Below are 14161 nucleotides of genomic sequence, written 5' to 3' on the forward strand. Positions count from 1 at the left end.
AGGTATTTGAAGTCCTCTCTAGGGAAAGGACTGTTGTATCCAAAGCATAACCACTTGAGAGTGGAAGGTTTCACAGATGCCGATTAGGCTGGTTCCATTACAGACAGGAGATCTACCTCCGGCTATTGTACCTTTGTGGGAGGTAACTTAGTCACATGGAGGAGTAAGAAACAACATGTTGTGTCCAGATCTAGTGCCAAGGCAGAATTTAGAGCTATAGCACATGGAGTGTGTGAGCTCATTTGGCTAAAAAGACTTTCAGGAACTGGGACTTGACACTAAAGGACCCATGAGACTCTACTGTGACAACAAGGCTGCCATCAGGACTGCTCACAAACCTGTTCAACATGACCGGACTAAGCACATTAAGGTTGATAGGCATTTCATCAAGGAGAAGATAGACTCTGCCTGTATTTGTACTCCTTTTGTAAAGACTGGTGATCAGTTGGCAGATATCTTCACCAAGGCTCTTGGCTCTCCTCAGTTTAGTTCTTTCCTAAGCAAACTGGGAATGCATGATATATATTCTCCAGCTTAAGGGGGAGTGTTAGAAGTCGTGTAATAGGGTAGTTTAGGAACTAGTCCCATTACTAGTTACCCTATTATGTAATATTGTTTTTCTTTTTTATTTCCCTTGTACCTCCCTAGGGAGGTGGATGTAATTCTCTATTTGTTATGATTGAATTAATATAGGTGTATGGAGAAGCCTCTCCAACACAATTGATTACAACCCAAATCTTCTCTTGCTATCTTCTTCCTCCTCCAACTTCTTCCTTCTCTCTTCTTACCTTCTCAACCTAAAATCTAACTGTACCATGTCAGTGTCCATCATAGTTTGACTAAAATTACTCATCATATACTCCGTCTTCATTCTACTAATCTTAAAGCCTCTTGTTTCCAAGGTTGCTCTCCATAGCTCTAACTTAGCATTAATCCTCGCTTTTGTCTCATCTACCAAAACAATATCATCGGTAAAGAGCATACACCACGGGACCTCGTCTTGAATGCTCTTGGTTAGGTCATCCATGATAAGCGCAAATAGGTAAGAGCTTAAGGCTGATCCCTGATGTAACCCAATCGCAATTGGGAATTCCTTGCCCTAACCTCCCACAGATGTCACACTAGTCACCACGCCCTCATACATATCTTTAATTACATCCACATATTTACTCGACACCCCTCTTCACTAGAACATGCCAGATTAAATCTCTAGGGACTCAGTCATAGGATTTTCCCAAGTCAATAAAGAACTCATGGAGATCCTTTTTCTATCTCTGTATCTTGTCATGAGCCTCCTCAATAAGTTATGTGAAGGGTTATTTGAGGATTCTCTGAAAATTTTTCTTTTCTTATATTATTCCTGTTATAAGAATCGTAGGAAGGTAAGAGTCCAAGTTTATTTGAATTTGTCTTCTGTTTGATAGAATTAGAGTCAAGTTATGATATCAGTTTTATAATAGGATTAGGATTTGTGCTGCCTTAATCTATATAAGGGCATGTAAATCAATGATTTGAGTTGGATTTGATTGTTGATTGAAAATTTGAGTTCATCGCTGGCTGCCAAGAGCTGTGTCTGCATCTCTCTATCTCCTCTCTAGTATTCTCTCTCCCATCCCAGTTGACATCTCTCTTCTCCTTATTTCTTCTCCTATTATTCTTCTTCTTCTTCTTCCCTTTCCTCTTTTTTATTTCTGTTTCTATTAAACATACATTGTTACTCTGTTTTCTGGGTAACACTGACAGCCCCACAAATTTGGATCAATCTCCCTTGATCCTTCTTCTTTTCTACTTAGATTTTAAGGGCTGAGGCCTTACCTTAGGGCGATCCATCCTGCTGTACCCAAGCTCCAAAGCTCGCTGGAATATTGGGTTTCAGAACCACTTTCAAATCTGAATCTAAACTTACCGCCAGAAGTAGTTTCAGTCATATTTCCTTGAAATAAAACTTGATTTCTGATATTGCTATTGCCCATCCATCCCTAAGAGGTCTATGTGTTATGAATCTATGCCCATAATCTCAGATTGAACTGAAACCTCTGTAATGAGTTTGATCAACTGAATCCAAAGAGGGTTTCTGCTGCCCTGGGTTGTCATGAGGTTGAAGGCAACCTCATTCGTGGGTTTGTTTAATTCTTTTTTCTTCTTCCCAACTTTTCCCCTTTTTTACGATAATTCTGCTTGGTCCATTAATTTATCTTAATTCCTAGCTTACCCTTTTCACAATGTTACACTCCCAAGCCCTATCTAAGTTGAAGTTTCACTAAATTATAATTCTGCCATTGCTCTAATAATCTTCACTTATTTACTGTTTCTGCCACTAAGCCCTTATTTGAGCTTCCTATTACTCGTGTGGGCCCATAAGCAAATCCAATAGGGTTTCCGAATATTGGGATCACATCATTTTCCCTACAACCAGGGAGCTTCTTCTGGTGATACTTGGAGGTCTAATACCTCACAACAGAAGGTACACTCGACCTGTATTTCTGGATCAACAGACAAAAGGTCCGAGAAATATTGAAGTTTCCCCCCTCAGTGCTATTGGTTAGCAAGTTTCCTCAAGTTCCTGCTGCAACTTGAGTTCAACTTATTGGAGCACCTATTCATCTACTGCTGCTGGTATTTGGAAGCTGTAGTCCCCTCACATAACTTCCTTTCCTATCAGTTTGGCAGAGATCCATTGGCTGGTTTGTCTGAAACCTGTTACCTTCTAATTTCAATCTCTACCTTCTATTTTTGTGACGTGTGCACATCTTCATATCAGGCCACCAGAATTAGCTCAAACTTGGATGGTTAATCTACCCTATCTAGACCTAAACTCGACCCGAGTTTAACGTCCATTAGAAGGCTTAATATTGGAATTCTGTTATCCCCTCAATTTCTGGGTAATTAAACCTAGAGCTGACATACAGTTAAGGGGCTTGATTGCTGCCTGGGTTATATTGTATTGTGGGTATCATTGGGGTTAGGTTAATTGTAATCTAGCCTTACATTAATCTAGAGATGTTCACAGCCCCCAAGTGCAGTTGGCTCTTTCAAGCATATATGCATTATGAAATGAACATCCTTTGGATCACTTAGGGTCACTCACAGCTATAGGGGGTAATATAGGAGGGCAAGATGCTTGACCATAGCAAGATCTGGCAGGAGCGATTCTCTTAGGACCCCTTTTCAGTTTTGCTTGACAGATAAGAGTGAGGGAGCCCCCTCATTTGGTGCAGCCATATTTTCCAATTTTCATCAGAGAATTGAGAATTTGAAGAAAGAAAAACAAGTAAAAAAGATAAAGGCATGTGACCAATTGAAAAATGTGAAGCACTGAAAAGATCAACTTTATACACTTGAAATATGGTAAGCTGTAGTTAGGAGCAAGGGCAAATTGAGCTATTTGTTACCCAATTCCAGAGACAGCTGGATCTTTGGAGGAGGCAAAAAGTGATACAAGGTCAATGAACCCCAATGGCATCCATGTCAACAGTCAAAGTCACAATCATGGGGGAGGTCCTATAGATCTCCAGCGGTCTATAGGGAAGCAATAACATGCCTACTGCATTTCATTTCAAAAATGGTGAAGGTTGGGAGAACTACCCAACTCCAGATTAATTATACACTGTTAAGGATTAACTGTCCTTACTCCAACATATCTTTCTCAAAACCATTCTACTGTCATACTGAAGCAGTTGTGGAGATGTACGATGGAGCTTTTTTATTAGAGAAAAAATCAAGAATTTTGAAAAAGTATATACAAGCAGTATTCTATGGCTCCATTTATCAACTACGCCTATCCCCCAACAACTTGGGTTTGCGGTACAAATCCCGTTCCACCATGTCACTCTATATAGGTCCATAAATTTCTTTGCCTAAGCACTAAGCAGTCACTTCTTTCCTAACCACTTCAATGTTTCATTTCCTGCCTTCTCCTTGCCCTTCTAGTTTCACCATGACACTCTAATGTGGTGCATTCATTTTCTCATGCACAAGGCTAGATTCACTAATCAACTTTATTCGAAGGGGTTACTCATTCCTAATTGTTTCCTTCCACTTAACCATTCATCCGTCCCAACATCCTTATCCCAGCTATAACTCAATTGAAGAATATTTTGTCGCTGTACTGCACAATATAGACACCTAATAAAATTTACATTTACCTTCAATGGAATGGTTGAATGGGTCAATCATGTAAGCAAGAATTAAAATGTAGGTGTACGCATAGGTAGATTCTGTATCTAAAAGATAGAACATGCTTACAGGAGGTGTTGCACCAAAGGCACCGGCATAAGCAGAATTTAAACCCATCCCTGCTTGATTAGCATCATGATGCTGTTCTTTTTTCTTTCTCTCAGCTGCATTAAAGGACAACACAAATCTTCAGAAAAAAATGAAAAATATTATTACTAAAAGAATACACTGCTGTAAGTAGAAAATATTACAATGCTAACATGAAACAATATTTTGGGCACAAAGAGAACAAAACTTCTAGATATACTGCACACAGGAATCCTGTAAGTAATTTAGTGAAACGTATGTCTGTTCCCAGAAAACCATGCTAAAGGTGGTACAGAGGGACAATCACTTGAATTTGAACATGATTTGGATGAATTTGGATATAAAAACCTAAGTATGAGAAATTGAGAACATTATCATTGTGGCTTCTAACAATAAAAAAAAATGTTCAAAGTTGCAATTTGTAACAATCCAAGAAATAACAAGGCCACTGGCCCACTAGCCTTCATTTTTTGTTTCGTTTTGCTATCAGACAGGGATGTGATTTTATAGGGGGCATCTTACTTGTGTTTCTCTTGAATATCTTACTATACTCTATAGTTTTAGCAAATTTGAGGAATTTCATTCTGTTAACCTATCAAAAAAAAAGGCCCCTAACATTTAGGACTTGGGGTTTTGGTAATATGGAAGACAATGTAATGCATAAAAATTCCTGCAGTTGGTCTTGGTTCACCTTTGAACCAATTTTGGGTTCAGTTTCAGGTCTAAAATCAACCCTGCGGTTCAAGGAAGGTTAATCCTGGAGACCAGGACTTGTGGGGCCCAGTTTGGAAAAGTTTTACAGCTTGCAGTTCCAGGTTTCCTGATTTTCAGGAACCTTATCCTCGGTCCAAGTCATGTGAGTTTATTTCTCTATTTATTTATTGTAATAGTGAGGCTGGGTTAGGACGCTATAAGTCCAGCCTTTTGGGTTAGTTTTCTGCTGTATTAATTAAGTTGCTAAGATAGATTAGGACTGTCAGCCAACGATTAGAGGAGTTTTTCCTTTTTCTGCATTGTTTCTTTCTTTAAGAGTTTGGTCAGTTATAGACCCTTCCAAAAGCAGCCTGTGGCTGGAAGGAGGTATCCTTATCTGTTTAAGAAGAAGTTTTTTCAGTTGTTTGAGTTAGTTAAGACTTCTCTTCGGTAGGAGGAGGTTTTCTTTATAGTTTTACTTTGTTTCTTTTATGTATTCCTGAAACAATCAGGATTTATAAATATGATGGAAGGATGTTCAGACCCCATGATTTGATTACATTGAATAGAAGAAAAAAAAAATTTGGAAGGTAAAAATGCTCTCCCTTATCTCTCCTCTCTCTCCCCTACAATCTCCTCTTTCCCCTCCCCATGATTTCTAATTTTTCTGCTTCTTCTTCCCTGCGACTTCTCTTATCCTTGGGCCTGTGAGCAGTGTGAAATCCAAGAGTTGGATATCAGAATGCATCACTATGGTGACTGAAGGGGGTACCTGCAAATGGAACTAGATTCTTTTAAGGTGCAAAGGTCTGAAGAACAAGATCAAGCTTCTGATGTGGTGATTAAACATGGTTTTCAGTGAATTAAGAAATGAAAAATAAGAGAAATTGTATAATTTTACCTATGCTTGGTAGAGTTAACTACTACTACTAGTAGCACAAAGCATCACTGAGATAATACAAGCCATCACAGCCTGCAACATAAAGATATTCCATAAAAAGAAAAGGAGGGGAAACATTGTCTTCTTAACTTACTTCTTAAACAAAGGCTATACCTCTGTAACTGTCTTACTTTGAAACCTTTCCTTATTAGCATCAATGTCATTTATTCCACCTTAATGCTTGGATCTCATAGTTGTCATAATTTTACCTCCACCAAGAAAAGTCACTCAACTTGGATTATTTATCAGCTGTAAATTGTAATTATAAAGTCCCAAGAAGGCATCATTCAGCAACCAGTGGTGTGTGTGTTTTTGTTCCCACATTAATGCCTTGGAGAAGAAATGATTGGATTCTAATAACCCCTTCTCAGAGTGTCACATTATGACTGAAAAAAACCTCCAAGGTATACCAATCATCAGAATCCATCATAGAAAAAGTTATGACCAAACAGATCACTGCTTCAAAATACCAAACATCTTTCTAGTACCAGAATAGCATACGAGATTCCTCAAACAAACCAATGTCATCTGCACATTGTTGATGGAAGACCATTAAATATTAGGGATAGCAAAGCCCTCTCGCAGCCCCAATGTAATAGCATTTCTAGAATTCTGCTCAAAGCATCTATCATGATGATGAAGAAAATAAGGCAAGAGGGATCACACCTATCAAGCATCTCAAACCACTAAATAGAGCAGCATGAAAACCTTACACCAATTGGTAAATCTGTTTGCCTACACATTCACTTATACCACCAGATTCTGAACCCATCCTCCCCATCAAACAGGAGGAAGGGTACTTGATATTACGTCTTTCATATCAATTTAATGAACTTAAACCAGCGTGCCTTCGATCAGAGGTCAAGATTCTTAACAATTCCAGGACTTATCACTCTCATATTTTTATCCAAAGTTTACAAAAAACAAGATAGAAACAAGACAAGGAGATACCTAAGTGAAGTTCAACCAAAAACTACACTAGAACATTAAGCTAGAGTTGCATTTGACACCAGATAGAAAAGTTAAATTCTATCTTTCAAAAGCCTGTTGTGACTTCAGCAGAGATTTTCAATACCTCCAAAATATAAATCCAATTGGCATTCTTTCTAAACTTCTCCACATAGTCTGTCAAGCACTATATATTAGTTGCATCCTCGGACCTACTAATGCATTCTGGTTGATGCAAACAAGTGACCTAGAGGGCTTATTTTAGTGGACATAAGCCTTGGGTTGGGTTATGTATGCATTGGACCTTTGATTCCATGTGTTTTCTTTGTAATGGGCCTAAAATGTGGGTACAAGATAGGCATACGGGAATAGGCTTAGTAGTAGCTCATTTTCATTCCTAGCTCAAGTAGGAATAGTAAGTTATTAGGTTTTTTTTTTTTTTATTCAGCAAAGTTGTAATAGCTTTTTAGTACTCCTATTCATAGTAGGAGTTTGCTTTCAGTTTTCCTAGTTAGAATAGGAGTTTATATTTCAGTCTATATAAACATGGTAAGGCTGCTAAAGCCATTCACAATTTGGATATTGAAAGCTATGGAGTTTGCCTTGCACATGAGCTGTGTGAATCAGTTTAGGGGGTGAGAAGCCATAGCAGTGAGAAACTGATCCGTAGGTGGGAAGCCTTGATTCTTCTTCCTCTTTTTTTCTTCTATATATTCTGTTTAGTGCTATACCATGTACTGTTTTCCTCTCAATCGATTCACTTCTGTTTATAAGTTTTTTTTATCACTTTTTGTCTGGGTTTCATCACTGATATAGTTTCAGGTAATAGTGATTTAATCTGATCAAATAAATCCCTTCAATCTGTGATCTAACTGTATATACGGTTCCCCTGTTCTGTAGCCTATTTTCAGTCTAAGAATTTGACTACTGCAGGGCATTCTGTGCATCAGATTTGACCTAGCTTTTGGGAACTAAAAGAGAACACCCTCGGAGGCAAACTCCACCAGGGTTTGAGGGCTTCATAAGCCCTGCTTCTGGAGTAACTTGAAAATCTCCTCTTTTGCAGTTTATCCGATATGTCCGATTAGGATTTTCAAATTAATTTTAATCCAGCCTTTGGATTGTTTTAATACTTTGGGGGTTTGATTTAGATTATTGAATCAGATGATCTAAATTTCAGACCAATCCATTGGTTGGATTGGATTTAATTTCAGTTTCACTGTTTCCTAACTTACTCCCAAACCGCTCATCGGATCATTCCATCTTTTGAGGGGTTCTTACCCTTCCTATTAATTATTGTTTCCTAGAGTTTAGTGTTAATCTGAGAGGTTTGAGAGTTCGGTCAATTTTGGGGTTTGCTATTTGAGTGGGGTCTGTCTTGGGATCCTATCTAGGAGGGTTTTAGAGTTCTTACCTACCCCCCCCCCCCAATTGGTCCCTATTATCTATTGTTTCCTAGAGTTTGGTGTTAATCTGAGAGGTTTGAGAGTTCAGTCAATTTTGGGGTTTGCTATTTGAGTGGGGTCTGTCTTGGGATCCTATCTAGGAGGGTTTTAGAGTTCTTACCTACCCCCTCCCCATTCATCCCCATTGTTGATCCTTGTGAATGATCTTACAAGTTTTCCACGCAATATCCACATCTCACATCTCATCTACATCTATTCTAGGTGTTTCTTGACAGGCCAACCCTTAGTTCTATAAGTTTTAGTTTCATAAGCACACTGGTCTCCTACCTGACGTCCTGACCTATTAAATTGTCCACATAGCTGGTCTCATAACCCAAAGGGCATTCTTACAAAATTGCTCCACATAACTGATGTCATTTCCATCCTCTAAAATTTTCTTCTAAATTTGACTGGTAGATTAGTCCCTAATACACTGAAGACGCATCTCCACTTCATCCATCGAGTTCTGATTCTATGAGGAAAATCTTCTTCAAGATCCTCCTCCGCTCATTAATCATTGCAAGTAACACACAGTGGAATCATACTAGAGTAATCAACAAATGATCAGGTAATCAACTGGGAAGGAAACTAGCATAATACAACAACGACAACAAAAACATACTCAGCCTTATCCTAACTTAATGAAGTCGGCTACATGGATCCAAACAAACCAAAGTAGAGATAACTGCGGTCTAAACAAAAGGGGAATGAAGAGATGGGGAAAAGAGGGATGGGAAATGAGATGAGAAAAGAAAAATGGAAAATGACAAATGAAAGATGGAAAATAAAACAAAAATGAGAAATGAAAGAATAAAGTAAGAGGAAAGAGGCACAACCCAGTCAGTCAGGAGAATCTCAGCTAAATGAGGTCTGCAACATGGATCCTTGCCCTCCAATAGGCTCTATCTAAGGTCATACTTGGTACAAGACCTAGACTATGCATGTCCTTCCTCACTTCTCCTATGGTCATTTTATGCCTGCCCCTAGTTCTTTTAGCTCCTTCAATTGGGATCAAATCACTCCTCCTTACTGGGGCATCCCTAGGCCTCCGTTCCACATGACCATACCACCTCAAACGACTCTCTCTGAGTTTGTCATTGATTAGGGCAACTGCCAAGTCCGCTCTAAAATGTCCATTCCTTACTTTATCCTTCCTAGTTTTTCCGCACATCCATCTTAACATCCTCATCTCTGCTACACATAGTTTCTCAATATGCCACTTCTTAACTGCCCAACATTCTACTCCATACATCATAGCCGGTCGTACAACAATCCTATAGAACTTTCTTTTAAGCTTCAAAGGAATACGTCGGTCACACAACACTCCGGACGCACCCCTCCACTTCATCCATCCCACTTTAATTCTCTGTGAAACATCATCACCTATGTCACCTTCTTTACTTATGATTGACCTCAGATATCTAAAATAGTCACTTTACGGTATCTCTCTTTCCTCAACTCGCACCATGTCAATATCTATCATAGTATGACTACAATTACACATCATATACTCCGTCTTTGTTCTACTAATCTTAAAGCCTCTTGTTTCCAAGGTTGATCTCCACAACTTTAACTTAACGTTAATCCTCGTTTTAGTCTCATCCTCCAAAACGATATCATCAGCGAAGAGCATACACCACGGGACCTCAACCTAGATGCTCTTGGTTAGGTTGACCATGATAAACGCAAATAGATAAAGGATTAAGGCTGATCCCTGATGTAACCCAATCGTGATTAAGAATTCTTTACCCTGACCTCCCACAGATCTCATACTAGTCACCACGCCCTCATACATATCTTTAATTGCATCCACATATTTACTCAACACTCCTTTCTTCACTTGAACATGCCGGATTAAATCTTTAGGGACTCGATCATAAGCTTTTTCCAAGTCAATAAAGACCATAAGGAAATCCCTCTTGCTACCTCTATATCTTTCCATAAGCCTCCTCAATAAGCAGATAGCATCTGTCGTGGATCTACCTGGCATATAACCAAATTGGTTCACCGAGATATGAGTCTCTCTTCTCAAACGGGTTTCAATGACATTCTCCCAAAGTTTTATAGTGTGACTCATTAGATTTATGCTTCTATAGTTATTGCAGCTTTGGATACCACCTTTATTTTGAATGATATTATGCTCCTATAGTTAGCATAATATCATTCCAAATATCAATAAATTCATGCACATTGAGAAATATAGATCGAATCTAAAAATTGCTACAGGACCACAAGTTTCCTTATTTATCAGTCCCAAGAAAGAGGATTAAACAACAAGACCACCACCAGTTCTATCTGTAGTTAACAAAGCACATATGAATCAACAAAAAGCCATTTGAATATACAAAAATCAGTATTGAAAAGAAGAACGTAGAATGAATCAAAAGGGAAAATAACAACCAAAAGAGCAATGCAGTACCTCTATCATCGTGCCTCTTTCGCCTTTCCCTAGGAACAAAAGTACCATCAGCCTTTGTTATCACGTCTGATTTTGTCTTTGCATATTGTATCCTCTGTATTGACAAAATATAATTCATCAAATAATAAAGTGGGTAGGAGCAATACACAATATCTCTGCTAAACATGCACACTATATCTCCATGTATAGATATTTGGGATTCCAATTCGTGTGCGTACAAAATCTATTCCTCTTAGCTAAGAATGGCTACGGTTCATCAGGTGAAATAAACACCAGACCTAATACAGACATCAGATATTCCCGCTAACAAAGAAGCACCAAACTAACAAACCAGCGAAAGAAGTTAAGTAATGGCGTACCATTGGCTTGTCATAGAACGGAAAACCCTGCATTTTCCGGAGGGCATTGGTGGCCGAGGAAACTTCTTCAAAGATGACCCAAGCTTGGCCTTTATGTTTCAGAGTCTTGAATGCTAAAACCTCCAAGATCTTCCCGAACTGTGAGAAAACCGCGAATAAAGACTTCTTCAGCTCTGGATTAGAGCAATTCGTTAGATTCAATAGAAGACAATAAAATCCAAAACTAGTCAAACGCAGAGAGCAGTGGGTTTAAGAGAAACCCTTATTCTTGCTGGCCCAAACCAGATAAAGCTTCGAGAAAAAGTGTCAAGCATCAGAAACAGAAGACTAAAACAAAACCTAACAGGAATAAGAGAAGTTGAAGACTAATTTATAGAAACAGCGAGCGAGCGAGCGAGAGAGCGAGAGAAAGAGAGAGAGAGAGAAATGATGGGTTCCGTACCTACGAGTTTGATTTTCTCGTTGAGATTGTTGATGTAGATGGTCATATTCGGAGGAATCTCGACTGTGCTCATCTCTGCAAGCATATACTTGCATACAAACGCACTACTTTTTGCGCCAAAACGATGAGAGAAGTTCAATGACTAGCACGAAGAAAAGACAGTAGCCCTGCGCAGCGGCAGATCATAGGAAATTAGTGGACTCGCGGCCTTTCTTACGTGCGTCACCTACTTAATAGAACATACAACTGGCTTTTAGGTTTCTCATCGTTGGATTGGAATCCTATTGCCATGGTGAGACGTTGGATTGCAAAATTTCGCCAATTACTGACCGCTTAATTTTTTTAAAAAATTTTGGTAAGAATAAATAATACTGAAGGATGAGACATTGGAGCAGACGGCTTCCTTCTGAAGCCAGGGAATGGATGATGGCCAAACTGTCTTACATGTCAATGACTATAGGGGTGTCAATCGGTCAAGTCTAATCAGGGTTTGACCGTTATGAAGGTCTACATTGTTCCTGACTGTTTATCTAATTGGGCTTACATTGGATGGGGATGGTACAGTTTATATTCGATCGGTCGGGCCAGGGCTTTAATCTGGCTTTCTTAATTGGGCTTTAACCAGGCTAAATGTGTGTTTAACTATAAACGGTATGTGACTAAAAACATGTCTATGTGACAAATCCTCTAACCCCTAACCATTTGGCCGAAGGTAAGGTTCAATTAACGGTATTAACCTATCTTTTTTCTCCTTTTTATATAAAAAAACATGTCTTTACATTGCCTATCTTTAGTTTATGGACATTGGGGGTAAAATGAGAATTTCATGTAGTCATTAAAGGGTCGGGCTAGGTAAGGCTAAAAGGTTCGGGCTTAGGCAGGTCTATGTTAGGTCGGTTGGGTGACCGTCGGGCTAAACCCTTGCACCAAGAATGACCGATTATAAATGGGTCGGGCTTGAGCCTGACATGTCTATTAATCGGGCCAGACAGGTTCGGGCTTTAAACGATCAGGCCTGCCAGGCCGGGCCTAAAATTGACACCCCTACCAATGACAAGGACTTCCAAGCTAGGGGAATCATCTACACCACCATTGGCCTCCCTAAAATACATAAGAGAATCTACATCTTGTAAACTCAGTCACTAAATATTGGAAATTAGCTACAATGCCAGCAATGGAATTTGGGGGGGGGGGGGGGAGGTTGGATTTGATAATAATCCCATTAGGGATGCATTATTAGATTCTACAATGGTATGTGAGAGTCATCCTTCCACAGCGCTAACTATACCTGATCTGACCACATATGCCTCCCCAACCAGAATGTCTTCGAATACTACTGGATCAGATGATGCAAACAAAGGAACTCCCAAGTGTTTTCTAATTATCACCCCAAGGCCTCCACTGGAGGTGTTTGTTAGTAAGGTTGCATCAGAATTTACCTTACAAGAGCATATTGGAGGAGCAGACTAGCAAGGTAGTTGGGTAGTTCGATGTTCAGCTGGGGGCCTGGGGCATCATGTTTCATCCAATGATCCTTAGATGAAAACCAAAACTCCTTGAATGCCCCTTGTGCTTTGTTAATCACTTCAACTGGAATCTAGTCCTTCCATAAATTAAGTTGTTCCTTGCGATCCATCTATACTAACATATAAAGGAACATAGGCTAAGAACCTCAGCCCCTCTCTTTGTTGGGAATTTGGAATTGGTCCCAATTTTGAAGCCACATAGCAAGCTTTGGTGAACTAGAACTTGGAACAATGAAGGAAAGACTGCTCCCAAACCATATCGCTTTATCAAATGAGCACTCTAAAAAGACAATGATTAGCTAATTCAACTTCAGTCCCACACCTCTTTCAACTCGGGTCCCTTTAAATGAGGTTTTTAAGAAGACCCTCCCCACATGCTAGGCCTTGTGCGCATACTCGCCAAAGAAATGATTTGATTTTGGTAAGGATTTACAATTCCATATTGTTTTCCAAACACTAGTGGGGATAATGTCACACTCATAGCCTCAGGATGATGATGCTTGAGAAGTGTAATGATGATCTCTCTAGTTTGACAGCATACGGTACATCATTTTAATAGAGTGCACTCCATTTCGGACAATCCCCCAAATTTTTTGGTCCTCTCTAGGAAATAGGATCAAATTTATCTTCATAATCTCCTTTTTATCCAAAGGGTGGAAAAAGCTATCTAATAACTCCTCATTCCATCTTCTGTTGCTTTGATCAATCAATTCCCTCACTTTGAATAACTCACAATTAGGTGGTCGTGGGAATTGGATCTTATAGTTTAGAGTGGATGAAATCCAATTGCAATCCGATTGTTAGAATATGTTATTTCTTATTCTATATTCATTCCTATTTAGTGGGTTCTATTAATTGTGGCAACTGCCATTTCTAAAGGGTTGGTCTAATAAGGTAGATATGCAATATCTTAGGGTTTCCAATATGGACTGGCTAGTGTAGGCTCACAGATCACCGTTAGATCTGTAATGGGAGGATCTATGGTAATCTGTATAAAAGGGAAGCTAGGTCCCTCCTCTAACTTCAATCAACACATTGTAACACCACTTTGCTGAAACGGAGACTGAAGGGGTTCTACCATTGAGCCAGTGCTAAAAGGGAGATTAGAGGAGAGGATCCTTGCTTC

At 39.2% G+C, this 14161-nt stretch overlaps 1 protein-coding gene across 1 annotated transcript in view; it reads right to left on the minus strand.

Moving 5' to 3' along the window:
• Positions 1–11665, minus strand: part of LOC122670029 (U1 small nuclear ribonucleoprotein A) — a 31952-nt gene extending 20287 nt beyond the window's left edge. The window contains exons 1-4 of the mRNA XM_043866969.1: positions 11510–11665; positions 11068–11240; positions 10709–10802; positions 4246–4340 (exon numbers count right to left, since the gene is read on the minus strand). Of these exons, the coding sequence (XP_043722904.1) occupies positions 4246–4340; positions 10709–10802; positions 11068–11240; positions 11510–11594 (447 nt within the window). The 5' untranslated portion in view covers positions 11595–11665. The remainder of the gene's footprint in view (positions 1–4245; positions 4341–10708; positions 10803–11067; positions 11241–11509) is intronic.
• Between the last annotated feature and the right edge of the window lie 2496 nt (positions 11666–14161).

Source organism: Telopea speciosissima, chromosome 7, assembly GCF_018873765.1.
Source record: "Telopea speciosissima isolate NSW1024214 ecotype Mountain lineage chromosome 7, Tspe_v1, whole genome shotgun sequence".
Classification (NCBI taxonomy): Eukaryota; Viridiplantae; Streptophyta; class Magnoliopsida; order Proteales; family Proteaceae; genus Telopea; species Telopea speciosissima.